The sequence below is a fragment of the Gigantopelta aegis genome, chromosome 10 (assembly GCF_016097555.1).
Source record: "Gigantopelta aegis isolate Gae_Host chromosome 10, Gae_host_genome, whole genome shotgun sequence".
Classification (NCBI taxonomy): Eukaryota; Metazoa; Mollusca; class Gastropoda; order Neomphalida; family Peltospiridae; genus Gigantopelta; species Gigantopelta aegis.
The window spans coordinates 67,689,815-67,717,765 of record NC_054708.1 but is presented as its reverse complement, the minus strand read 5'-3'; the positions used below and the strand labels follow the sequence as shown (position 1 = coordinate 67,717,765).

At 40.4% G+C, this 27,951-nt stretch overlaps 1 protein-coding gene across 1 annotated transcript; it reads right to left on the bottom strand.

Annotated features, from left to right (window-relative positions):
* Nucleotides 1-75: 75 nt before the first annotated feature.
* LOC121383168 (protein phosphatase 1 regulatory subunit 3B-like) lies at nt 76-27,951 on the bottom strand. Its single transcript, XM_041512999.1, has 2 exons — nt 27,801-27,951; nt 76-6,264 (listed from the first exon to the last, which is right to left on the bottom strand). Exon 2 carries the CDS (start codon nt 6,254-6,256, stop codon nt 5,291-5,293), a length of 966 nt encoding a protein of 321 aa, XP_041368933.1. The 5' UTR covers nt 6,257-6,264; nt 27,801-27,951; the 3' UTR covers nt 76-5,290.

The following is a 27,951-nucleotide window of genomic DNA, read 5'->3' as shown; positions in this document are numbered from 1 at the left end:
ATGGTATTGTACGTGTGACAACCACAATGAACGACGCTGTAACCACACAAGAAAAACAAAAAACAAGACAAAATGTTGTATACACACAGCATAAACAATTTATTGCATTTATGCACGTATGCACATATCATATGTACATCATTCTGACACATCTCTGATATTCTTTTCTCTCAGTGTTACATTTTACATACCTTGACACACGATTCAGTAAGCACCATACCCGGGGAAACCCACAACGCACAGCGCTGGGGCGTCCACCGTCCGTCGCTCCCACCAGCTGACTCGACAGAAATTTACAACTATGTTTTTTTCTGTACACGATCATTTAAATCTACATGCTAAGATATCAAACACACCTGCAGGTTAGGGTATATAACAAAAATATTTTAATGTATTTTCCTTTTGAAAGGGAATCAAAATATTAACATTTTCAAGATATGAATTTATAAAGGAGCGTTCCGACTATGATTTGTAATAACGATCTGCAGAAAGCGAGAGTTGTACTGCGAGTAGCGATTTTAATCGTACGCTACTAATTAAGCTGCATGAAAAATATGCAAAAAACGAGCATATAAAAGATTGCTTACTGCTTATGGAACAAATGTAGCGGGTTTCCTCTGAATACTATGTGTTATAATTATCACAGGATCGACTTCCAGTAGTCGATGAGTAATTAATCAATATACTTTTGCTACAATTCGATACAAGTCGTACAGTGACAACGCTCCTTAAGATCTAGATTTAGAGGTATCAACAACAGCAATGGTTGCTATTGGGGACAGAACAGATGGACGATGAAGAGGTTGAAACAAAAGGAGGACTAACAAAACGGGACGAAAACAATGGATTTCAAAGGAGTAAAAGGAAAGAAATTGAGAACGAAATATCATTATCATATTTGTTCATAACGGCACAGTATTTAGTCAGGAAATGTGCAACTTAAATTATTCCGCCTCCGGCTTTGTATGCAAACAATATATACAACGGAACATATATAATTAATATTGATAATCTTGAAAAGAAAAATACATGGATAATTATTAAATTTTCATTCAGATTTCGTAACAAACGAAAATGTCTCCGACGGATATAAACACAAAAATAGCACAGGTTTGCAGTAGTTTGTTTTCCGCGAAGCAAACCACGTGATGCAACAAAACCACGTGATTTAACTAAGCTAAGTAATGTGACTAAGACTTATAACATTAACTATAGTACTGAACCAATTGAAGTTGGTTCTCCCAAAATATAGATTGTAGCACTAAATAATTCTATAATTGTTCCTCAAGTTTAACAAACATTCGGACATGTTTCGTTTCTTTAACAAGTATATTTACAATTGCCCGTTGACGCTACCGGTATCTACTGATACAGATAATGTTATCATCGCATTTGCCATGTTACAGATACCGTAGTCTGTGTAAAAACAGACTCATTGTTCCCCAAGACAGGATAATATATTAAGAATGAAATAGGTGTCTTAATTTTAGAAACACTAAAATTTATTCCTTTTAGTTTATGAAAGCAATATAAGAATAAGATACCATGTCGAGTATACACTGATACTGTTTACCTTTTGGTCAAAATTGTTAATATATAATTTTTTTCGTAAAACGATTAAAAGGTAAGGCGAAGCTGGCAATGCTTATTGTAGTAACTGATCACAGGCCCCAACTCGGCATCATCATTATAACCTATGGATTCTTTAACAAGTATATGTATGCGTTATTACACTCGAATCGAACTTATGCATGTGCCTGTCAATTTTGGCTTATCTATATCATTATATTATCATTATATTATAATATTATAATTATATTATATATACTATTATTTTAATTAACAAATGCCACTGAAATCATAAAAAAGTACGGTGTAAATGTTAAACAACAGAGCTGAAGATAACACAGCACGTTCTTAACTGAATATATGGACGCGTACTTTCATAATCCACAACATTTAATTACAAAACACACGATAACTAAAATATCTGACAAGATACACACAGACACTAAAAACGAACCTTCTTTGGTAGAAACGGAGATGAACCGAACGCAGAAAGATCGCCGTGCAGTGCTCGGCAAATGTTTGAGAAAGCCATCAATCCTCGCAGAAGCATTGGCTAATGTACAACATTATAGACAAAATACAGTTGGTAATTTTCCACTAGCCCAGACCACAAATTCACTAGCCCGGGCAGAGCGCTAGTGGATTTATCGAAACATGGAGAGATGTCAGAGAATGATGGTTCAAAATCGCAAATGACCACGTGGCGGCCTTACGTGTAAAAAGTGTGGGGTACTGTTTTAAAGGGAAAACAGATGAAACTATGGTTGATCATACCAGGGCGTGTGCAAGGGTGGGTGGCAATTATGGGGTCGAAATCACACTGCTCAGGTAAATGTTGTTGTTTTTGTTTGGGGTTTTTTTGGGGGGTCAATAAATTTTCCGGAGGAGCTTGACTACACCCCCTATCCCTATAAACTTCGCTCGCCACAGTCAAGACTCCCCTCCTCGCTATATGACGCGCCTTTCTTACGATCTCGAACACGAAATACTGACTATTGCTCCTACCCGCTATACTCATAGTAGTACATATATATATTACACTGATACGCACACGCACACATCCACACTTACAGACTATATCTTGTGAGAACGGTATACACTATACACAGAGTACATTACGGACTTGAAAGTATAAAGTTCCATTTTGTAAAAAGTACACTTATACCCAGGCAAATACTGCATACTTCAACCATCCATCCAGAAGCTTAACACCGTATTAACCCGATAGAGACAGGCGCTTTGAGGAAAGAAAAAAATATATATTTACAATTAATACCTAAAATAGCTGCCAATGATCGTGTCAATACTATAAAAATATATAGGTAATCAACGTGTAAAGGTTATAGAAGAACAGCAGAGCTGTCTAGTCCTATACATATACCCATTAAGTCTCAGTATATTGGATATATGTAAGCTGTTCCAAACATCGTTACTTGTGGAACTCGAGGTACGTTTTATTAAAATGGAATAAAAATTGAACGAAACGGTTTTATTAGACCTCTGAGAATTGAAAATTGGCGACACACATTTATGGGTTACGCAAAAACAAATTCACGTAAATCATTTCGTTTTTGCGTAACCTTGTCATGACCATGTAAATGATGTGCTAAATTTAATGGGCGAACAAAACAAAAATGGGTTGCGTAAAACAAAGACTTGTGCAAGCGACACACGAACGAAATGATGGTTCTAGCAATTTTCAGAGTTTTACATGAAACAGGACTTGTGCCAGCGACATACGAACGAAACGATGATACTTGTGCAAGCAACACACGAACGAAATGATGGTTCTAGCAATTTTCAGAGGTCTGGTAATCTGCATTTAAAACAAACTCAAGCAGACTAAATCAATACCTTATGGAAAAAGCTCCAACAGAAACAAAGCCACATCTCTGAACATATATAATTCTTAGTTTCCTTTTTTCATATATATATAGATAATTATTTTCTCCTTTGTCAGTTAAATAGGAACAGAACGTTTCATCCAGGAACGTGACAATGGAGGAATATTACAATTCAGCTATTCAAGAACATTTGTCGTGGTGATATATTCAATAGGAATATAGCTGTTTATTTTGCATATTAGTGCAATTCAAAGTAATGCAAAATAAACTGCTATATTTTTTATTAATATACTGCTGTACATAAATACAAAACAAATAAATTTATGTTTTACGTATAGCGACAAATCGTATTTTATTTAACTGAATTGCACATGAGCAATGGACCCATGAATAATATCCCTTTTTGAGTTCAACAATTTAAAAGTTCTATCAAAATGTATATATATATATATATATATATATATATATATATATATATATGACATAGAATTTTTGTACATGATTACACGTTACCGTTAGTAGCAATACAAATAAAATAGCAGAAAATGTCATGACAAAATTCCTATATCTGCACAAAATCGTGTTAATATGCCTTCGTTATACGGTTACATGGTGAAAAGGAATCTGTATTATATTGTTTACACACACTACAGGTTAAGTAGTTCACAGCAAAACAACACTATGTACACGATGCAAACAATGCCCTATATCAATTTCTCCACGTCAACGCTCCAACACATGGCTATATATCACAACTTGCGCAGTTCACGTTTCAAATTATAATACAGATTTGCTTTCCTTAATGTATCACAACACTCATAAGACATGAAACAAAGTCTTTCGTTTTTCAAAATATAACATATTATTGTCTTAATGTATGACAACATTAACAAGATAGGAAACAGACTTTCGTTTTTGAAAAACACAGAAGTGAATGAATGCACCTCTGAACATGATTAAGTATCTTGAGCGATATTCAGGCGCGGATCCAGGGGTTAAGGGGGTTTGGACCCCACTACTCACGACGTTTATTAAACTGCGTGTATACCACCAACTCCAACTCCCACCGCACCCCCACCCCCACCCCCAACCTTGCAAAAAATCATGTATCCACGCCTGATAACGATTTATAATGTACAAATATAGAAAAATTATTTCATAATTTTCATCATTAATTTGCGAATTGGATACGGCATATTAAAATGTCGAGTGCGGCATGGATCCTCAAAAAAGAAAGTCTGATGCAATATTTGGACACAAAAAATGTACATTAGACTCTACTGGCCAAACAGTAAAACAATATTCTGGCATATGTAGTACTAAATACAATTGCCAATAACCCCCTCCTTAAAAACACACACGCATACACACACACACACTAAATGACGCTATCGACAATCTAATGTTATCACAATAGGCATGCAGAATTGGAGGACAGCAATAGCCACAAGTCGTTTCTCTAATCTGCACCTGCAAATAAAGAGGGATGGCTGATAATCCATTAACATAAGCGAATATATTTGAAACATTAGTATGCATCTCTCTGAAAGAGAAGGGAAGCCTCTACACTGGACAATAATTCATAAGCTGCAGAATTAGATAGTAAACCTGGTTTCACCATCCCTCTTCTATCACCGTTGTTGCACAAAACGGCTAGACATTAAAGTTTATATGACTATAGTTTTTTGTTCTCCCGAAAGACTTATCATTCATATTAGCTTGTCGGCATTTTCAGGGGTTTGGGGGCGAGTATGTAGAGGCACGGACACCAAGCCTGGGTGCATAAACACAACCTTTGTTCCAATACTTTGAAAATCACTGGAAAACTCGCGCACGTCTGAACAGTGCAAAAAGTGGACTTGGACTCGGCATCATCATCAGTAGTATGTCGTTGATGATTCCCCGCGGTCCCAGCCGGCGTACTCCGTCCACATGGGCACATCAGTGAGAGATCGTTTGGGATCCGTTACAAAACGTGGTCGATCTCTGGGCCTGCAGTTGGTGAAAACAATTTGGTAGTTCGCACCACTATTATTATCCCAGTACTGTGCGTCGCCCGTTGCGAAACAAACAGCGAACTCCACCTTCCTTTCCACCTCCATGTTCGTCGGCACGCTGAACTCGAACGAAAACGTATCAAACATGTTGCCCCTGCCCGTGGCGTTCCCGGGGCCGGGCAGGTACGTGGCGGGCACGTCGTTGTACGTCTGCCACGTGTCGAAGGTGCACCGAACAAACACGCGTTTCTCGAAGGCGACATTGTTCACTTTAATGGTGCCCACGACATCGTAGTCCTTAAGAATGACGTTCTCCAGACAGACGTACGATTTCTCCACTTTGTCCCTGAACGCCAGGTAGTCGGACGCGGGCTGCGTAAAGCACAGTTTTAGGGGAGGCTGCTCCGTGACGTCGGCGTGCGCGCCCTGAGTCACGGACGACAGGATGCTCGGGTTTAGCTTCGGCGGCGTGTCGGAAGGTTCCGTGATCAGCCGAACCGTGGCTAGGGCCTTCCCGCGGAGATCGGCGAACGAAACTTTCTTCTTGTGCCTGCCTGGAGACTGTGGAGATCCTGGCGCGGAGTCATCCGACGTCAGCCCATCGCTGCTGTCAGATCGGATGATGATGGGCTTCAGCGGCGACACGCGGCGTTCGCTCAGCGACGACTTGCTGCACGTGGACGGCAGCTGGTCGCCGGACTCATGGTGCGCGAGAGTCAGGGGGGCGAACGCCACGCTCAGCAGGTCGAACGTGCTGGCGGGGGGTGACGACGAAAGGAGGTACGTAGCATAGTCTACCGGCATGCTTTGCCTTGGACACAAGGTCGGACTGGCGAATTCCAACATCTGAACACCTGCAAACATACAAACAAGAATGTAATCTTCTAAAACAATAAGGTAATATTTTAAAACATCATTATGACCATGATGGTAATAAAGGTGAAAGACAAGTTCCTTGAATCGAAGAATTCGTCCATCAATTTTAAAAGAATAATGTAGTCTTTTAAAACATGACTATGACCATGATGAAAAAAGGGCGAAAGACAAATTCCTTGAATCGAAGAATTGGTCCATCAATTGTAAAATAATGTTGTCTTGTAAAACATCACCATCACCACGATAGTAAAAAGATTAATGACTATGGCCATAATGGAAAAAGGGTGGAAGACAAAATCCTTGACTCGAAGAATTCGTACGTCAATTTTAAAATAATAGTCTTTTAAAGCAATAATATACCATTTTAAAACATCACTATAACCATGATGGTAGGAAGGTGAAAGTCAAAATCCTTGACTTGAAAAAATTAGTCCGTCAATTTTAAAACAATAATGTAACTTTTAAAACATCACTATGATCTTGATGGAAAACAAATGTGAAATACAAAATCCTTGATTCGAAGAATTAGCCCGTTAATTTTGTTATCTCACTTTTGTTCCTGTAGTGTTACGTCTCATTATTAGACTATGAAAAGTAAGGCGGAAATATGCCAGTACACTTAAAAACATATTGTTCACAAATGTCATAAATGTTTATTACAGACCGCTGAATAGTTTTGCATACCAGTCACGTACATGGAAGGTTGATTCATTCATCATCGGTTATTGGATGTCAAACTTTTGGTAATTTTGACATAATTTTGGAGAGGAAACCCGCTACATTTTTCCATTAGCAGCAAGGGAGGTCCGGTGTAAGTTCTACCATGTATGTTTGTCTACTGAGGACTATTTTTATTTACACTAGATCCTAAGTATGCTACAACAGCAATATTCTGGGCATTAAATTATATAAGTTATGTCAAATGGCTAGTGAGAAAGAAATCAGAGCAGTGACAACGAGTATGCCAGAATAGTGATATTTGAATCTTCACATTAGGTAATAAAAGCGACGGCTGGCAACCACAAGTCTACTGTTTTCAAAATCAGTTTAAAGCTTCAAACTTGTAAAAATAAAAATCAGAAAAGAAAACAATTTTGTTTATGTATTCAAAATATACAACTTTTCACCACTCATATTGACCTAAATGGATGGAACACCCATCTCCATCCTCTACCCCACCCCATCCCATCCCACCCCCACTACTACCTCAACCAATAAAGTAAAAATAAGAAGAAGAAAACAAAAATCGAAAGAGTGGACAACTCATTTTGGCAAGTTGACATAACCTTTTTCCAGTTATCATTTCTCAAAATATACCTATGCTCATGGAGTGGTGGCAGCGGGTTTCCTCTCTAATTATCTATGTGGTCACTAACCATATGCCCAACGTCATACAACCATAGTTAAAATATGTTGAGTGCGTCATTAAATAAAACAGTTATTTCTTTTTGTTTCAAAATACGGGTAGTGGTTTGTGAGAAAGAAAAATGTTTTATTGAACGACGCACTCAATATATGTTACTTACGGTTAAATGGCGTCAGACATATGGTTAAGGAACACACACATATTGAGAGAGGAAACATGCTGTCGCCACTTCGTGGGCTACTCTTTTCGATTAGCAGCAAGGGATCTTTTATATACACCATCCCACAGACATGGTAGTACATACTACGGCCTTTGATATACCAGTCGTGGTGCACTGGCTGGAACGAGAAATAGCCCAATGGGCCCACCGACGGGTATCAATAGTACATGTACCACCCTCCTCTCACTCACGGGATACAGTGCTAGGATACGAACCCAGCACCTAGCGACCTTCATTCCAATAGCTGAACCACTGTGCCACAGAGACCATTTGCACGACATCCATGTGTTCGTCCATCAACACGTTGTTCAAGGCCTAAGCCTCGTGTCGATAATTATTGCGGACTGCCGGTCGCGCGAGCAGCGGAATACCATCAGCCGCCATTTACAGGTTCGGTGTAACAAAAGGTTAAGGACGCTGGGAAACGCAGGGGAATAGCAGACGTGAAATTTATTGTACATCAATATCACGTCAGCTACGCAAGTGAGAGGCGAAACCGCTAATATGCAAGGGTGTCGGATGTTGTGTCTTCTCTTTCCAGCCAGTGCACCATGACTGGTATATCAAAGGCCGTGATATGTGCTACCCTGTCAGTGGGATGGTGCGTATAAAAGGTCACTTGCTACTAAATGGAAAAACGTAGCGGGTTTCCTAAAATGTCAAAATTACCAAATTTTTGACATTGAATAGCCGATGATTAACAAATCAATGTGTTCCAGTGGTGTCGTTAAACAAAACAAACTTTTCATCTGGGTTTTTTTTCTTATTTAATAATTTTATTTTTATTTTTTTTATTAATAATATTTTTCATATTTTGTGGAATTGGTCTGCAAGCTGGTGAAAGCTGGCGATCAATTACAGCTACACCTCTGAAAGGAAATACAAGCATTTAACGTCATGCCAGAAACTTTTTTATTCAGCGACTAAACAGTTTTTGTTTAACGACACCACTAGAGCACATTGATTTATTAATCATCGGCTATTAGATGTCAAACATATGGTAATTTCGACATAGTCTTAGTGAGGAAACTCGCTAAATGTTTTCATTAGTAGCAAGGGATCTTTTAGTTGCACTATCTCACAGACAGGAAAGCATATACCACGGCCTGATATACCAGTCGTGGTGCACTGGCTGGAAAGAGAAATAGCCCAATGAGCCCACCGACGGGGATTGATCCCAGACCGACTGCGCATCAAGCGGGCGCTTTATCACTGGCCTACGTCCCGCCCCCTATTCAGCGACTATTAATAGTGGTGAAACGCTTTAACGTGTGACTTGTGACGCATGAGCAAGATTGTGAGATTAGAAACCCGCTTCTGTTCGTGTGCTAAAAGAAATCTGCTACAGCCAAATCTATTAACTACATTTACTGTCAGTTTCCGCTTATGTCAAAAGATACGTGTTGTGCGAGGTGTGTGTGCGTGCGTGCGTGCGCAACCATGCCTGGACCTTATCTAATTCAAATAACTGGGGGTGCAGTAAGAAAGAAACGGAATACATTAATATTTTCGTCTCCAGGTAGGGAAAAACAGAATCTCTAAACAAAAAGTCGACTTCTTCGCATTTTGGGTGAAAGGGTACGGAAAATACACTCTCTGTACTCCCTGATAGATACGACCCTGGATAAGTCGATTCATGGCTATTTTAAGACACGACAATAGCCAGTACAATATCATAATCAGATGACCTGTCGTCTGAGTGGATATTAAAACATGGGCAGGTCAGATAACATTTCCGTGGAGGAGGATTGGTATGATGTTATCAACATTCCGGGTATTTATGTACACATAAGTATGTTACAGTCCTGGGTTGACACGAAAATCAAAGGAACATTTTTAAAGAGACAATCCTGAGTTTTTAGTTCAAAGTAAGATTTCCGTTTGACCTCCAACATCCAATAAAATAAACACGCTTCCTGCTGCTTCTTGGGGGTGTTTTTTTGTTTTTTTGCTTTTTTTAAATACTATCTTTAAAACTAAACGTGTTTTAAATATAAAGCATTATGGCTGAATTATGTCAAATTTTGTTTGGCCATTGAAAGAAATGATAAATTAAAATCGTACATACTAAATTATTTCAGACAAAATATATATATATATATATTGAGATATACTACAAAACATTACGATGTCCAGAAATGCACTGGTTTATAGTATGAATTTATAGTTTAAGCAAGAAAATGTATGTCAATAGTAATTATAAATTATTAATAATGTAAAACTATTATATTTGCCGAAATATTTTAAAATCACTAAAAACTCAGTAATGAGTAATGGCTAATTGATGCTTAAAATAGTTATTTCGATACTTCATTTTAAAAAAAAAAAAAAAAAAAAAAAAGTAACGTCACGAGGCCTATTCCTAACAAAAATCAGCAAGGACTATTTTATATGCACGTTATCAGTTATTTACAATTCAGCAGATTTAATAACACTTTATACTTTTAATCTTATTTCTTTTAATTACATAGGTATCTCAGAATATGTTTGTATACCCTCTTATATACGTGTATTAAGTTAATTTATTCATTTATGCACCCCAGTAAAACGCTGTCCTACAGAAAAAACGTGATTTCTCGATACTGTACTGTGATTTTCTCAGATGATGTCAAAGTAAGCTAAAGAAAATCCTCAACCGAGTTCGTATGTGGTATGATCCGTAAACTTGCTTCGCTTCTCTCCGCTTCTCTCCGCTTTTAGATATAGTGTGGTTGGTCACTGGTGGGTTTTTTAAAGTCGCATTTCTATAGCATTGTTGGCCAGAAATGAATACGGTCACTTACTCACGAAGACAGATTTCTGTACGATCCATGGGTGGCCTTTGTAGGTTAGTGTAGCATCTGTACCTTTGTCTGGCTTTTGAAAGTAACAAAGTACCATAAAGCCACAATATTATATACGAGTACACAAGAGCACTGAAATACTCCGTAGCGTGATCAACTTTTACCCAATCCATGTCAAATATTTCATCAGCATTTTTCAATACGGTCGATTTGTATCTCGCTGCAGTTACCACCCCAGTACTGCTCTGGTTTCGCTATTCTGTCGTCATGAACTACCTGTAATTTACTTTGGGGCTCTAAAAAAAAAGTATTTTAACAGCAGCTATGACGTAATCGTTGGAATCAAATTTTCTTCCCTTAACTTATTTAATTTTGGACTGTCCTTCTAAAATGCTCCAAATTATATAAATATTCGGCCGAGCAGTCAATTCTTTTTTATTTTTGGCTTGTAACCTTTTTATTTTTTTTTTATTTATTCTATTAACTTTTTTACTAATTGTTATTTTAAAACTTCTGCCCATTTTCAACACACACACCCCCCCCCCCCCTCCATCCCGAGTCAGGCCACCGATCTTATCGGAGGTCGGACTCGGAATGGGCGTGTTCGAAACCCTAGTGGTATATGGGCACGTTAAACTAGTTATCATCATCATTAACTCGGCTTTCAGTTTAGAAAATGGATAGAGTCCAAGCGTGCAATGCCAAGTGAATAAGGAGGGTGGTGAAAGAACTTGAAGCGACATTCAGATGTTACAGTAATAAACTTTAACTAGTATCTTAAAGGCGCTAGTTATTAGGTAACGTAAATTAGTTTATGTAATGGAGAATACACGGTTAACTGTTGATTCTTTTCTTTTTTAAATAATAATCACAAACAAAGGGGGTCGTGGTTAGCCGTGAGATCATGAAAAACAATCCACATCAAGAACAATAGCGTGACGTCAGAAGTGTGGTTTAAGTAATAATTATAGTTCGTGTTGTTTTGCTTGTTCGTTTGTTTCTAAATTAGACATTTTTAAATTTGTTAATATATCAATTACATTTTGACAAATTAGTTCTTTTTCTGGTTGTCCTGGTTTTCGTAGTACCTTCAAAACCACTTTATGCGACACGGAAAAGGTACCTTACTCGACAACTAGAATTAAAAAGATTTTAACGTCACCCAACACAAAATTAAGTAGATAGATTGTTGAGTGGGTAGATAGATAGATAGATAGATTTATAGACAGATTTATAAATAGATTTATAGATGCATACATGCATACATGCATGCATACATACATGCGTACGTACATACATACATACATACATACATACATGCATGCAAACATACATGCATGCAAACAATACATACATGCATGCAGACAGAAAGAAAGATATAAAGAAATAGAGAAACACTTAGACAGACCAAAAAAAATAGACAAAGAGAGGGGGCTATTGGATGTCTCAAACTAGGGCCAGTGACTTGTATGCATCTGCTGCTCTGTGTACGACAACAAAAGACAAACCAAATGACACTCATCTTCAGTGACATTCGTAACACAGGTGAACCACCCTCAAAGACTTGACATTATCGAGTTACGTCTTATAAACAGGTTGGGGTTCATTAGACAGAAAACATCGACATAGGGTAGACTAGTAACAAAGCACAACTCGCCAAGCAAGTTTGTGTATGTAATAAATAAGCGACAGAACGACTAGACAAGTGTGCAGAATGTACCTGGAACCTGCAGGTGCGCCGACTATTAAACGTGTCCCGGGGGAATCAACAAGGAAGAAGTAGAATATAAGTACACAGCTCGATATAATACAGCGCGCTGGATCGTTTGGTCGACCCGCTTCAGTGATCCACGACTGATATAACAAATATGACACGAGCTGTCATATTTTGTGGTAAAGTGTACATTAAAGATCCACTTTCCTGTTGACAGGAAAATGAAAAGAAACTGATGGCGGCCATAGGCGTAATGGCTACCTTTATTAATTTATTTTTGTTTTATATTTATATTTTATATATATATTTTTTTTTTTTTTAAGGGAGAGGGGTGCATTGTACATATATTACAACTAATATTGTGTGTAGAATGATGGGAACAGATGGTGAAAGGTTTTCAGGCCAGCTCATTTCACATGAACGTCTCCATTATTTTTTTCCCGAATGCGACGATGTGCTCCGTAATTTTGCCACTAACCCCCAGTCCTGTACAGTTACGACGGAAGCGAGCACCGTCTCTAATAATAATATCATTACGAGCTCGCAAACATGGATAGCGTGATAGCTGCTGAACAGAAGCACCAAACAGTTGTATAATTACAATCATCATTACGAGCTCGCAAACATGGATAGTAGTAAGGAGGCCTGTTGAGTGCCATGACCTACTTTCCGTGACCTTGACCTTGATGACTTCACGGACTACTGTACCGTGTGCAACGTCCTACTGACCCGGACCCGACCTACTTAGACTGACCCTGTCCTACTTAGTCTAATCCTGACCTATTTAGCCCGACCCCGATCCGTCGTACTTAGCAACGCCCGTGCTATCCTGTCTGTTGGATCCTTTGCTACTAATGGGAAAGTGCAGGGGGGTTTTCCTCTCTAAAACTGTCAGAAGTATGTTTCACATCCAATAGCCAATGATTCATAAATCGAGTGCTCTAGTGGTGTCGTTAACCTACCACTTCTAAGGACTCTGCCCGACGCGAGGTAGTGTATTTATTTTTAGCGCCCTGAATGATGAATGGTTATCACTGTTTACATCCGGGAAGCGGTGGTATCTTGTGTTGGCAGTCTCTAAATAAAATACTCTTCGGAACTAGAAGTTACATTCTTAAAGACACCGGCCTCGGTGGCGTCGTGGCAGGCCATCGGTCTACAGGCTGGTAGGTACTGGGTTCGGATCCCAGTCGAGGCATGGGATTTTTAATCGAGATACCGACTCCAAACCCTGAGTGAGTGCTCCGCAAGGCTCAATGGGTAGGTGTAAACCACTTGCACCGACCAGTGATCCATAACTGGTTCAACAAAGGCCATGGTTTGTGCTATCCTGCCTGTGGGAAGCGCAAATAAAAGATCCCTTGCTGCCTGTCGTAAAAAGAGTAGCCTATGTGGCGACAGCGGGTTTCCTCTAAAAACAGTGTCAGAATGACCATATGTTTGACGTCCAATAGCCGATGATAAGATAAAAAATCAATGTGCTCTAGCGGCGTCGTTAAATAAAACAAACTTTACTTTACTTTTACTTCTTAAAGACGTGAAATAAGAAATGATTTAAATAGGTGTAAAATAGAATTGTCGTCCCACTATGTCTCCCGCGCTAGCGCATTCACAAGATTATTATTAACTGACCTATTTCGTCACTTCATTCCGCGTTTAGCCGCTCGCACATATAATGGTTTTAATGACAGATTTTGTTGATGTCTCGGTAGCTCAGTCGTTAGCGTAGTCGACTTTAGCGTGAAAGGTACGTCGTTCGTATCTCATGTGGGAAAATTATATTTTTCTATTATTTTTAAAACAAAATAATAATTTGTAATTTATAGTTTGTTTTTATTTTACTTATTTACTTACTTATTTATTTGTTTATTTATTTATTATGTTACGATTTTTTTTCAAGCATCCTCTAATAACCCTGTGGGGACGGGACGTAGCTCAGTGTTCCCTTGATGTGGGTCGGTCTGGTATATATCCAGCCAATGCTCCACAACTGGACAACGGTATGTACTATCCTGTCTGTGGGATGGTGTAGGATCCCTTGCTGCTAATCGGAAGAGTAGCCCATGCAGTGGCGACAGCGGGTTTTCTCAATCAATATCTGTGTGGTCCTTAACCATATGTCTGACGCCATATAACCGTAAATAAAATGTGTTGAGTGCGTCGTTAAATAAAACATTTCTTTCTTTCTTGTATAACCATAAATAAAATATATTGAGTAAATAAAACATTTCCTTCCTCGTAAAATAAAGATTAATTGAATACAAATATTTTGTTTTGTTTTAGTCATAGGAAAAGAAAGACATATTTGTCTCGAAGAAAGGAATGTTTGTTAAGAAGAAAGGCATATGTGTTAAGGAGAAGAAAGGGATGTGTGTGTGTGTGTGTGTGTGTGTGTGTGTGTGTGTGTGTGTGTGTGTGTGTGTGTGAAAGAGAGTGAAACATCCCCAGCCCATTGCTTTGAAGAAAGAACGCGTGACTGCAACTGAACGCTCCGACCTAAACTATGATCTTTTAGCTGCATTTTAAACACAAGTATTTCCCTAGAGTACAAGCCTTTTTACAGGGCTTTTTTAATTACCAAATAGGTAAATACAGTGGTCGATCTAGGATCGATCCCCGTCGGTGGCCCATTAAGCTATAGCCAACTAGTGTATTATGTCTGGTATATCAAAGATCGTGGTATGTTCTGTCTTGTACACACAGCTCTTGCTACTATAAAGTAGCGGTAGAAATATCCAATCACAAATCTAGTCATAGAGTAAAAAACTCAAAAAACAAACGCAATGTTTTGGTTTTTCATTTATTTCTAAATTACAAATCACTGACACATATATAAAATGGACACACACTGGGTTACATCGAGAGGCCTTAAGGGCGACATGTGAATAATATGAGTGTTCATTTCTCTTCATCATCGTCGTCCTCCTCATCGTCGGTATCGTCGTCGTCTTGTTCATCCAAATATTCGCCGATCCATGAACGATACTGATTTAATTTAGAACGAATCTGTGGTCTCACATCTTTGTCTGGATTCACAAACTAAAAAATTTCTGGTGTTGGGACCTTTGTCAAAGTAATGCATATAGGTCAGAAAGCGAGAGTACGTGTCTTTAAATAACTTCCATTGCAATGTCTTCATGTTTCTTTCAATGGCATCTTGGGACATGTTTTTTTCTTCGTAGCGTTTCCTCTTGCTTTGGAGATAGTCACGATTGATGTCGAATTCACGTTCCACCATGAGACGAATGCCTTCGTTTTCCAGGTCGGGCGACGGCTCTTCTTCTTTTTTATTTCCCTCTTCGCACGTTTTCACGTGTCGCTGCAAGTCGCTTCCGTCTTTAAAGACCAGACCACACGTATCGCAAGACTGGATTCTCTTGACTTTTTTCAGATAGGGTTCCACCTCATCTTCTTCTTCGTCGTCACTTTCGTAGGCGGGTATGCCTGGTAATTTTCTCTTGAATGCGTTTCTTTGCATGATTTGCATGTAGAGCTCTTTCTTCGTCGGTGGCTGCAACTCTTCTGAGACATTCGCCGTTACGTTCGTGCTTTTATACCATTCGGACGGCCCCGTCTGTAAACCATTAGGCCGAAGACGCCAATGTTCGGGCGTGGTCGGTTTCAAGTCCACCAAGAGATATCCGTAGGGCCTGTGGGTAGCTTCCTCAAACCGCTGCATGAAATGACGAGTATTTCCAGGATACATCTGCTGTGCCAAGGTTAGGACTTGCTGCTTGTCGATGGGGTTGTTAAACAGTGCCAGGTAATGACAGTTTCTTCTCTGTGTCGGGTCCTTGCTGTGATACAAGTTCTGGTTGATGGCAATCACAAGAGAGGTTTCTGTGGTGACTTCCTTCCGTGAACAGGTCGGTGATGCGAGGGTCTTTTCCAGCTGTAGACATCAGGTCGTCCAACACGATGAGATTTCTGACTCTCGAATTCAAATAAGGATCCTTTTCCAAATTCTCGGGTATGCCTTGAAAAAATTTCACTCGTTATTTTGATCGTATCATAGAGGGGTTGCCATCGTTTGTAGAGCCAGATGATGCGCTGGGGAGGCGGCTGGATTTTACCATCCCTTAGCAGTTTGTACAACAAAACTGTCTTTCCACACGACGTGGGTCCCGACACGATCATGGTGAACGGATGTAACAATCTTAGGGGCTGCTGCTGCAGCGGAGCAGGAGCTATAGGAGCCCTATGAGCAGGAGCTATACGAGCCAGAGGAGCAGGAGCTATATGAGCTAGAGGAGCAGAGGAGCTGTAGGAGGAGCTATAGGAGCAGGAGCAGGAGCTATAGGAGCCATAGGAGCAGGAGCTATAGGAGCCCTATGAGCAGGAGCTATAGGAGCCAGAGAAGCAGGAGCTATATGAGCTAGAGGAGCCAGAGGAGCTATAGGAGCCGGAGCAGGAGCTATAGGAGCCAGAGGAGCAGGAGCTATAGGAGCCCTATGAGCAGGAGCTATAGGAGCCAGAGGAGCAGGAGCTATATGAGCCCTAGGAGCCAGAGGAGCAGGAGCTATATGAGCCCTAGGAGCCAGAGGAGCTATAGGAGCCAGAGGAGCAGGAGCTATAGGAGCCAGAGGAGCTATAGGAGCCAGAGCAGGAGCTATAGGAGCCAGAGGAGCTATAGGAGCCCTAGGAGCCGGAGCCGGAGCCAGAGGAGCCGGAGCTATAGGAGCCTGGAGTTGAGCTGAATGGAAGGTCTTCCAATGACGTAGCATATTTGATGGTTTTGAAAAAGTCTTTGGACATACGGGACACGATCTTTTGTTCATGACATGTTCCGGAATAAACCAATTCTGATTCATGATGTTGATTGTAGAAGTGTTCGACGTGAACTGACGATGTTGAAACTGCCATGCCCCCTTTTATAGCCTTCTCAGAAATGCTTGTGCCGTTTTTGCCCAGTCTGCTCTCGTCGTTTCTGTTCCACGCCACTCTCTTGACGTTTCCGTTTCTGCTCGGCCTTGGCTTGCTCTACCACTTGTTGTGTTGGGGAGACCATGACAACTTTGGGTGTCGGGGACTTGTTCTGTTCCTCTTTTCTTTTTTTTCCACGTGGGATCGTAGAGTTCTAGACATCGATCCACACTGTACATGATCTGACTTTTCCCACCACGTTGCACTGGAAAATGAGGTTGAAGTTTACCTTCTGCCTGCAGTTTATAGAAACGGGTCCACTTATCCACGTCGGGTACATATAACTTGTACTGGTCTGACATGTTGCTCCTCTGAAAGTTCTACCTCAAATGACGAGTTTTTTACTTATATACCTTATGACGCATAAAGATATGGTACAGGAATGTTTGAATGTGTGTGATACATATGAGCAGTGTCCCTCCTCCCAAGCACAAATCTCATCGTGCGAGCTCCCAAAAATAATCGTTACCAAAATATTACCCTTTACCAGTGTTACTACCATAGGGACACGTCCAGAGACACACTCATGGACCCAGGACATAAATAAGAAAGCAAAACCTGTTATTCACGGTTTTATTCACAACATACAACATGATAACATAGCACACAAGTGTCTAAAACATTTAATGTCTGAACAGGTTGTTCACATAAGGACATCTTGGAGAGAGTCTGTAATGTTCCATCACTGGGTCGTCTGTCTTCTTCCATCGGTAGACGCGAAGTCCGCAACAGTAACAGGTGATGGCATCGTGGTCTCCCGTGTAGTAGAAACCGGCCTTGGCAAGTTATTTTGGTTTTTGACGTAATTGTATGGGCCACCGAGCATACGTCAGCATCCGGGCATAGAAATGTCTCATTTCGGGACGATGACAGAACACGTAACGTCTCGAATAGCAATCTTCCTCACAGGCAGCATCTGTTTCACAGGCAGCATCCGTCTGATCTGTGGGTTCATCCACGAGTTCGCCATCTTCAGTTCCAACCCCAATGTCACGTGTAGCATCCGTTTGATCCATGAAATGTTCTTCTTGTTTGGTAGCCACTCTTTTGATTGTATGTCTTTCTGAACATTTGCAGACCAAGACGTCGTCCTCGTCGCTACTGCTGCTGCTACTAAGACTGCTCGAATATCCCGATGCCATCTTCTTCGTTCCAGATAGAGTGCAACAAGCCACAAGAATGTCAGAATCATAAAACACGTCTGTTCTCTAGCACAGTCGCAAAGCAAATGAAGTGTAAACCATAAATCCATTCTTTTATACCTTCGAGTTCATCCAAAACAAAACTCGTTCACCACTAGTGACACTCGTTAGGGTTGCAGAAGTTACACTGAAGAAATCCCATCTGGTTTTGATGGTCGTCTTGCATGGCGCAGGGCACAATCGAGTTCAGCTCTGGTACAAAGTCACACATGACTGTGAAACAGCCTTTCAGTTTCTCCCATTGTTGTAGAGAAAGGAATATTCCCTTCTTCGAAGGTTTCACGGATTTAGTTTCTTCACACCACCACCACTGACGCAGGTCCACCCCAGCAAAGTTCTTGTCGACGCTGACATGGACGTTGACACCAAGGTGTCTGAACAATGTTTCGTCTTTCCCCTGGTTTAATGCTGAAATCGTTTCGTCAATTTGGCTTTTACATCCAGACAGTTCGATCCACTGTTTAAGACTAAGGACAATACCTCGCTTGGTGGGGTGGGGAAGGTTTTCCCCTTGTCACTGTCAAATTTCCGTATGTGAATAGCAGTGTCCCCTTTCCATAACTTGGCCACCACGTAGACGTTAGTTCCAAGTTCTAGACGACATCTCGCTTCATCACTTGTGGAACAGGCCATCTCTGGATTGAACGTAGATCTGATCGTTTTCGGCGAGCGAATGACAATTAAACCGGATCTAGCCTTTTTATACTCTTAGTGCCAGTCTAAGTAGGTCAGGGGCCGTTCTAAGTAGGTCAGGGGCCGGTCTAAGTAGGTCAGGGCCAGGTCAGTAGGACGTTGCACACGGCACATTAGGCCAGTCTAAGTAGGTCAGGGCCGGGTCAGTAGGTCAGGGCCGGGTTAGTAGGACGAGGTCACGTGACGTCATCAAGGTCAAGGTCACGGAAAGTAGGTCATGGCACTCAACAGGCCTCCTTACTACTATGGATAGCTAGCGTGATAGCTGCTCAACAGAAGCACCAAACAGTTGTATAATTACAATCATCATTACGAGCTCGCAAACATGGATAGCGTGATAGCTGCTCAACAGAAGCACCAAACAGTTGTATAATTACAATCATCATTACCGTCAATACGAAACATTACTATCATTGCAACAATCATCAGTACGAAACGCTCGCATTACTCTTAAGTATCGTCCAGCAGAACTAAAAGGATGTTTTAAACGCAATGTCTCCATTTAAAATGATCATGAACGTTTGACCTCAGTTGTAATTTTAATAGCCCTGAACTGTAGTTGAATACAAACAGGAAAATAAATCATACTATCACCAAATGTAGCGTCATAATAATTTGGTTTTAGCTGTACATTTGAGACGAGTTTGGGGTCCTACTGGTTTTGTTTAGTTCAATAGTAACATAGATATTGTTGGATGCATGAACTGATTGGACAGACAGACATTCTTTATTTACGTCTCACCGTGTGTACCGATTAAAATAAAAACAAAAGAGTTCAACAGTAATAATACAGTACTACAGTAGTATAAGTACACAAGCCACTCCTATGGAGTAATAAAAGACTTTAAAACTGTTAAAAGACTATCAAAAACATTAGAATACAAACTTATACTCGGTAATTTGGCATCAGTGAAGAAAAGTATTAAAATAATTTAATTATTTTAGCGATTAATGATTTAGTGTTCATAATTGATTTTAATGAGATGACAAAGGCTTAAATTATTTGTTTGTAATTCGTGTGCGAATACGTATATGTAATCCGCGCAATGCGTAATCCGTAACAATCACTTTCTTTGCCAACATGCGTGTCTCCGTATCTTTATGCGTATGCGTTTGCGTATTCGATAACTAAGCATTGTGGATTACGTGTACACGTACAGACTGCGGACAAATGGAATCTGCGCCTAAGCCAGTTTTCAAATTGCAAGGACATCGCATATATTTAGGTCGGGAGGGGAGGGGGTGTCACTTCGCTACTTTGCGCATTCTTAAAAAAAAAATTATTTTACATATTAGTATTTAATGCAATTTCAGTTTTCTTTAAACATCTTATATCGTTGTGGTCATGGATCTACGTGACATGGACTCGAGAGTGTATCTCAAGTACCTAGCGACGCATCTGCGTGCCGGAGATTTTGAGAAAAGACGCAATGACGAGTGACTGAAGCTAATTTATAGAGTCACTTACAATGTCTTGTTAGAATACTGTCTGTCCCTTGAACGAGGTACGGTCACCGGATAGTACGGTGGCTATAAAGTGATCAAGTCGTAACCATTAAGGATGATCGGTACTGGGTTCGCATTCCTTTAAGAGTCGTCAACCTAGACGGACTTTCAACGACTCAATGGAGGGAGGGGGAAAATAGAAGAAAACGACGCCGGCCCGTCTCTCGGTAAACAATGACTGTTGTCAAGGACAGCCAGACCAGATAACATCTCGACGTTTTGTACTTAAATTTAGTTTTTAAATAAATAAACAATTAACAGGCACGTGAGTACACGATACTAGTCTCTGGTAAACAAGACATGGAAACTAGAATGGGGGGAAATCCAATAGGTGACATTTTTTAGTTGGTATACTATAAAATTCTGGAATGGGTACGAACTGTCCAGTAATTTATGAAAAACCTCGCTCGCTTTGAACAATCTGGTACGCCATCAATTAGTGACCCGTCTTGTTATACAGTCTACGCTTCAAAGAAAGGTCACAACGGACCAGCTATCAAGGTTGTATTTGACAAACGCATAACCACGTAGATGATATATAATGCTAGGTTTCGGAATTATGTCAAGATTCGCTTTGTTGGCGTTTATATATTGAATTTTACTAAATGTATTAAAAAGCAGTGTCTATTGTTATCCGTTCTATATTTCATTCATGAAAATTTTAATTTAGCTTTAAGAAATTAAATTATATGTCGACAGCGTTAACATCTAACAATGTATTATAACCCATTAACGTGCCTAACCTAAAAATTAATTAAGAGCAGTATTGGTGAAAAAGAATCAAAACACAATAATGCAGGTTTTAGCCAGCTAGACAAAAAAAAGGGCATTTTTAAACTAAAAAGGGCACTTTTTCATAGTTACGACGAAAGGCTGTAAATTGATAGAAAGTAAGAGGCAATTGCCACTCAAAATACACAATTATGCTCTGCTAATCAAGTCACGAACTTTCGCTATATCCATCTTGAAGGTATTAAATACGTATTACAATAATACATATCTATACCCGTATTTTACAATTACAATTTTTTTCCCCCTCCACAAAAAGAGTTTGTTTTTGTTTAACATCACTAAGCACATTGATGTATTAATCATCGGCTATTGGATGTCAAACATTTGGTAATTTTAACATATAGTCTTAGAGAGGAAACCCGCTACATTTTACCATTAGTAGCAAGGGATGTTCTATATGCAGACAGGATAGCACATTACACGACCTTTGATATACCAGTCGTGGTGCACTGGTTGGAACGAGAAATAGCCCAATAGGCTCACCGATTGGGGATCGATCCTAGACCGACCGCGCATTGAGGGAGCACTTTACCACTGGGCTACGTCCACCCCCACCCCCTACACCCACCCTCTACACACACCCTCACCCCAAACCCCACCACAAAATGAATACCGGACCTTGTTTACCGCCCTAATATCCTAGTGATGACCATTTTGTACTTCTGGCGAGCACTTCTAAAACATTTTAATTATATGTGTTTTGGCTGTTGTGCAATTTGTCAGCCGGGTGTTAAAAAGACAAAACAGTCTTTCCGCGTTTAAAAGTTTAAAACTCTGGATTAAGCCTGGCCTACACGCAAAGAGTGAATTAGCGATCGCCATGGAAGACAAACAGCCTCGGTCGCCTAGTTCTGGTTAGCGATGCGGCTTTATTTACTACACGTATTAGTTAAACGTCAGACCGGAAAAGAAGCGCAACAGGCCAGTAATCCGAGTATTACGGTTCAACGTCCTGTATATGCAAGTATATGTGGCAAACGTCTGCCTCGTAGCATGAGCATCCACGGGCGTAGGAAGGTGCCAAAAAGTGGGGGACACACACACACACACACACACACATATATATAAATACATGTACAAATATATAATTTAAAAAAAACATCGCTGCTCCAACATGCCCCCCATTACCACCCACCCACCCTCTACGCCAGTGGCATCTAACATCAAGATAGCAATAAAAATATTAAAGTATACACCAACGACCCGCGGCTGTAACCACCAACACCATTACCTACACCACTCATCGCGCTTTAAAAATAAGTGTACAGAACACGCCGTGAAAACAAAAAATGAGGTAGTGATTAATTTCTCCCTTAAATTAGATAATGGGGAGCCATCTAAAATACATGTATTACCATATTATAGATACTATAAAAGTTCACATGCTACGGGGAGCTAAGAATTACTCTCCTTGGACTAGTCATAAGGGAGTGATGGGGAGCCTGGATTATAGCTCCCGTGATGTATACTAGTATATACGTAGTTAACAGTAATACAGTACAAGTCATCATGATCAAGTCTAAATATACTACTCAAAAGAATTTAAGGGTCAGACGATATTTTCGACATTATTTTCTGAATGTCAATTATATTAGCTAGATCATAATGTCACGCATGGTATTGTTCCATGTTGACGAAAGTGGGTCTAAGCAACCCATAAATGAATTAAAATCCACTGTCATTGACACTGTTGACTAGTTCTATGGCGAAAACATGCTTACATTTGCACGTAAATTAAGGCGAAAGCGAAAGGTCTGCTAAGTGCCCATAACTTGCTTTTTCACAAAGCGCTTCATTTGCACGCTTTGCACGTGTATTCCATGTTCCCAATGCTGAATTTCCGTATAATTGGAGCTTGCGTTCGTGTACGGTGCACACTCCAAATTCGACAATGGTACGACTTCAACTGACTATCGAAGATCGAGGAAGAGCTATTGCTTGGCTTCAGGATGGCAATACGCAAAGAAATGTTGCTCTGAGACTTGGTGTCAGTCAGAGTGTCGTTGGCCGACTGTGGCAACGGTACCAAGCAACGAATTCTGTTCGAAATCGTCCACGTTCGGGAAGACCCCGAAGCACTACAAATAGAGAGGACTGCTACATCACCAATATGGCTCTACGTCAACGCATAACCACTGCACGCCGATTACGTGACAATCTGCGGACTGCGACTGGAACTCGAGTGTCTGATCAAACCATACGCAATCGTCTGAGAGCCAATAATCTACGCTGCCGTCGCCAGGCTGTTCGACCACCACTCCTACCACGTCACAAAACGGCCAAACGTCACTTGTGCACGCTTCATCTGCGGTGGCAACGTGTTCAGTGGGGTCGAGTGATGTTCACTGATGAGTCCAGGTTTAGTATCCAGTTCAACGACGGTCGGGTTCGTGTCTACAGATGTCCTGGGGAGCGCTTCGCTGACGTTAACGTTAGACAACGTCACCGGTTCGGTGGTGGCAGCGTCGTGATGTGGGGCGGCATCTCTATCCACCACAGGACCCCCCTCTATGTGGTGGATGGCAATCTGAATGGAATCCGCTATCTGAATGAGATTATCCGGTCGTTGGTTCTCCCAGGCCTTCAGCAGATTGGCGGCGGGGCAGTTCTGCAGGATGACAATGCCAGACCCCACCGCGCCAGGGTGGTAACGGACATTCTCAGACAACAAGGTATCACCAGGATGGATTGGCCAGCATATTCGCCTGACTTGGCCCCAATAGAGTACGCCTGGGACGAATTAGGCCGGAGAGTTCGGGATAACCATGCCCCTCCGGCCAACCTTCATGATCTGGGTCAACTTCTTATGGCAGAGTGGCAGGCCAATTCCCAAGAGTTCTTCAGACGTCTGATTAACAGCATGAGGCAACGATGTGTCGAGTGTATTCGCGCCAGGGGTGGATTCACACACTATTAAACGAATGTTCTAATGTGTAAAATCCATGTTTGACAACCTTCAACTTTGACAGCATGTCATGTGACTTTCTTGTATACAGTGACGTTTATTTGTGGGTTTTTGTAAATATGGAACAATAAATAAAAAAATTGGTGGTTTACATCATCAATCTAATACACTCTGAAACTTATTTGGTTATAAATTTTTGACCCTTAAATTCTTTTGAGTAGTATATACATAAATTGTCACCACAAACTTAACATTATTAGTTTTGTCTTCCCCAATGACATTCAACACTCGTGTCGGTTACGTAAAGGTGTCATTAATAAAATCTCCAGTTTGAATTTGACGAATATATTTAAGAAAACTAATTTTAATTATTATTTAGTTCTATTTAGCAAAACTGAATTCGCCTAGTTTCAAATGAAAACTGTAAAATTATATTTTAAATTGCTAAAATCCTACTAATTCGTTATTGTTGCTTCATATTATGCTATGAACCATGGTTCATGGTTTACGTTTGTGACACCGATACAAATATAATGTGATGCAATTGGAATTCAGGGTAGTTATAAGTAATTCTGTTGCTGTTGTTGGCAAAGCGAAGGGCTTGTCTGTGGTTATACTCCCCATAGAAGATTTCCCGGTACCTCCTGTGTTATTTCAGGCATCCGAGTTACCAAGTGTTGACTACCGCTGTGTTTAAAAATAAACTGTTCATTTATAGACAGTTATTGCATCTCTTATAACGTGGATGCCACAACTTTTAGCGCATTTTAGGTTTGCCTTCCACGGCGATCTAACTGTGACAAGATTGGAATACAGTGCTGTGTCCGAATAATAAGTAGACATCGTAGGGGTCGGAAGACGCCAGCAGTTGGGGGTGGGGGCGCAATTATTCATTTGTCTCAACTGCGTGAGGGGACATATTTCTGACTCTATTAGCTTCACAGTTGGGGTCAATGCAATCCCGACACATACAAACCCAGGTGCGTGTGCAGAGAGGTGGTTTGGGGTCGAATCCCACCCACCTACCCCCGTCACTCCAAACAAAATTTCCTCTTTTTTAATAGGTTTTTTTTTTTTGGGGGGGGGGGGGGGAGCATTGCTCGATCCCTAAAACCTTCACTTGCCGCAGTCCAGCCTCCCTCCTGTACACGCACCTAAAACCTCGCTTCTGACACCTATAATATACACACAGAAAGACAAACAAACAGACACGCACACAGAATATTATTCTCGGAAGGAAACTCCATTGCAACACTAAAACAGGTTTGGAATGTTGTCAATCAATACACTAAAGTAGCATTTATATATTTTTTTAAGTTAGGATATTGTTGCAAATTAGAGGGGGCGGTAGCTCTATCCAACTTTTCATTGTTACTACTCTGCTTAAAAGGCTTTTATAAAACTGAGATAGAGGGGTGGTGGAAATGTGTTGCCATTCCCGAGCCATAGCACTGACAGTACTACACACACACCCCCCCCCCCCCCCCCCCCCATCAACTTTCACATACTCTGTGCGGGACCTGTTCGATGCTTATAAATGCACAAAGTATCAGGTCAGGTCAGGTCAGGTCATAGGGTTTTACGTGCACATTCAGAACAAGCTGTTGTAGCGCACGCCTGTCGTGGGCACAAGAGCCGGCCTTGGCAAGGGAGCACCAGCAGCCCGATCAAATCGGTAACAGGCGGGTCGGGGTGGTGGTGGTGGTGGTGCTATGGAATTTGAATGGAGCAGTTAAATGCCAAAGTGAAAAGGGTGCGCAATTTTTACTGCGGGAATTTGGCGCAATTTTGAACGTTCGGTCGAAAGGTAAATGGCCGAGCAAATATAGGTTTTGATATTAGTGAATCACAAAGTATCACCCGTTCAGTGTTTTATATTGTCGTGAACACCAATCTGATGCACACAAGCCCATGCCCAAATAACACGGTCACGGTCTCTCTTCTGTTCTGTAACCAGTTTCAAAGATATCTTTTGTTACAGATTGCTAGCCAAAATGAATGTTCTTACCAGGTGTTAAACTAATTCACATACTTGTGTACTGGACAGATTGTCAAAATGTGCCTAAAATGTTTACAAGGCATTGATAATTTTAATACATAAAAATATTTGGATTCAAAACTTAATTTTAAATAAATATAAATAATAAATTAATATTTGCTTATAATTTTTTGTTCAGTATATATTTTAAAATAATAATAATAATAATAATAATAATAACAATATGAACCAGTATTATAAATCAGTCTTTAACAACATGTAGTAATTACCGAGTTGAATGTTAAAGTTTAACGGTTTATATAAACGTTAATGTTCGTATTTAAATTCCATCTGGTGTAAACTGCACACTAGCTGCAAACTGTATTGAATGCACTGTTGAATATGGAGGATCCAGTTGTATGCACAAGGCGATGAGGGGGTAGAAACTACAAATAGCTGCATGGGGTAAAACAAAATCGCAGATTTACGTTGTGGATTTTAGCAAGCAAACGTTTCAGAAAATTAATCACCAGCTAAATCGTTACCCTCCTCGCAATTTAAAAAGAAAAAAAAAGAAAAATGGTTTGACTCTCCTTTGGCACTGTCACATATAAAGGACATTATAAATACTTATAATAAATAGTTAGGGTTAGTGACAGTGCCAAAGGAAAGTCATTCCAGAAAAATAAATTAAATAAATTAATAATTCAGCAAACGAAAATAATATTTAATAATTTCATAATGCCCGGGAACCAAAATTGTAGTTTAATGCATTCTTATTTCATAACCAGACGAGATAGGATTGTATCTAATGCAGCTTTAAATACACGTTTGTACCTGGCAGCGGCCACATATCCCCTCACGGTAAAATATCCGCCCGGTCCCCCCCCCCCCCCCCTCCCCTAACCCTAACCTTAACCCCAACCCCAAAGCTAACCCTAACTAAAAATAATAATGGAGGGGACCGGGCGGATATTATACCCCTAAGTCCTCTGTTACTACCAGCCCCCTCCACATCCCACCCCCGCTTTGTGGTTATTTTAATCTATTCTAGGTACGATCCTGAAATAGTGAGAAGCCGACTGCCGGCAGGCTTGAGCCAGGAAGATCAATGTGAAAACCGTTAAAACGCTACACAAGCACAATGGGCATCCTGATGACGGCAATCGTCAATACATAAAACAATACATAACTTGTTTTACAAAAACAAACTAACTTTTCAACCAGTCCACTCTGATTATCTAAAAAATATGTAAAACATGATTTTTTTTTACCGGTTATTGAAAAGATGTTCCGATCAGCTGATGATGACAGAACACTGCACACATGTCAGTGTATGACGGAAATATCGATTTTTTTTTTTTCGAAAATCGGAAGAAGAATCGCACACAATAAACATATTTCCCTTTCGGACACAAGTATTTGGTCTCACCTTTTAAATTGACCGTCCCAAAACGACTGTGTGTCTCTTGGACATGCCACGAAAATACTGACACGATCGCTGCGAAACCTCCTAGATCATACCGCAACTCACTGGCAAAGCAGCCGTAGATCAAGGCCGTATTGTGGTGACGTCACAGTAA

Bases quoted from the DNA above. Each gene is read 5' to 3' on its own strand.
- LOC121383168 (XM_041512999.1), bottom strand. From the start codon at position 6,256: ATGTTGGAATTCGCCAGTCCGACCTTGTGTCCAAGGCAAAGCATGCCG.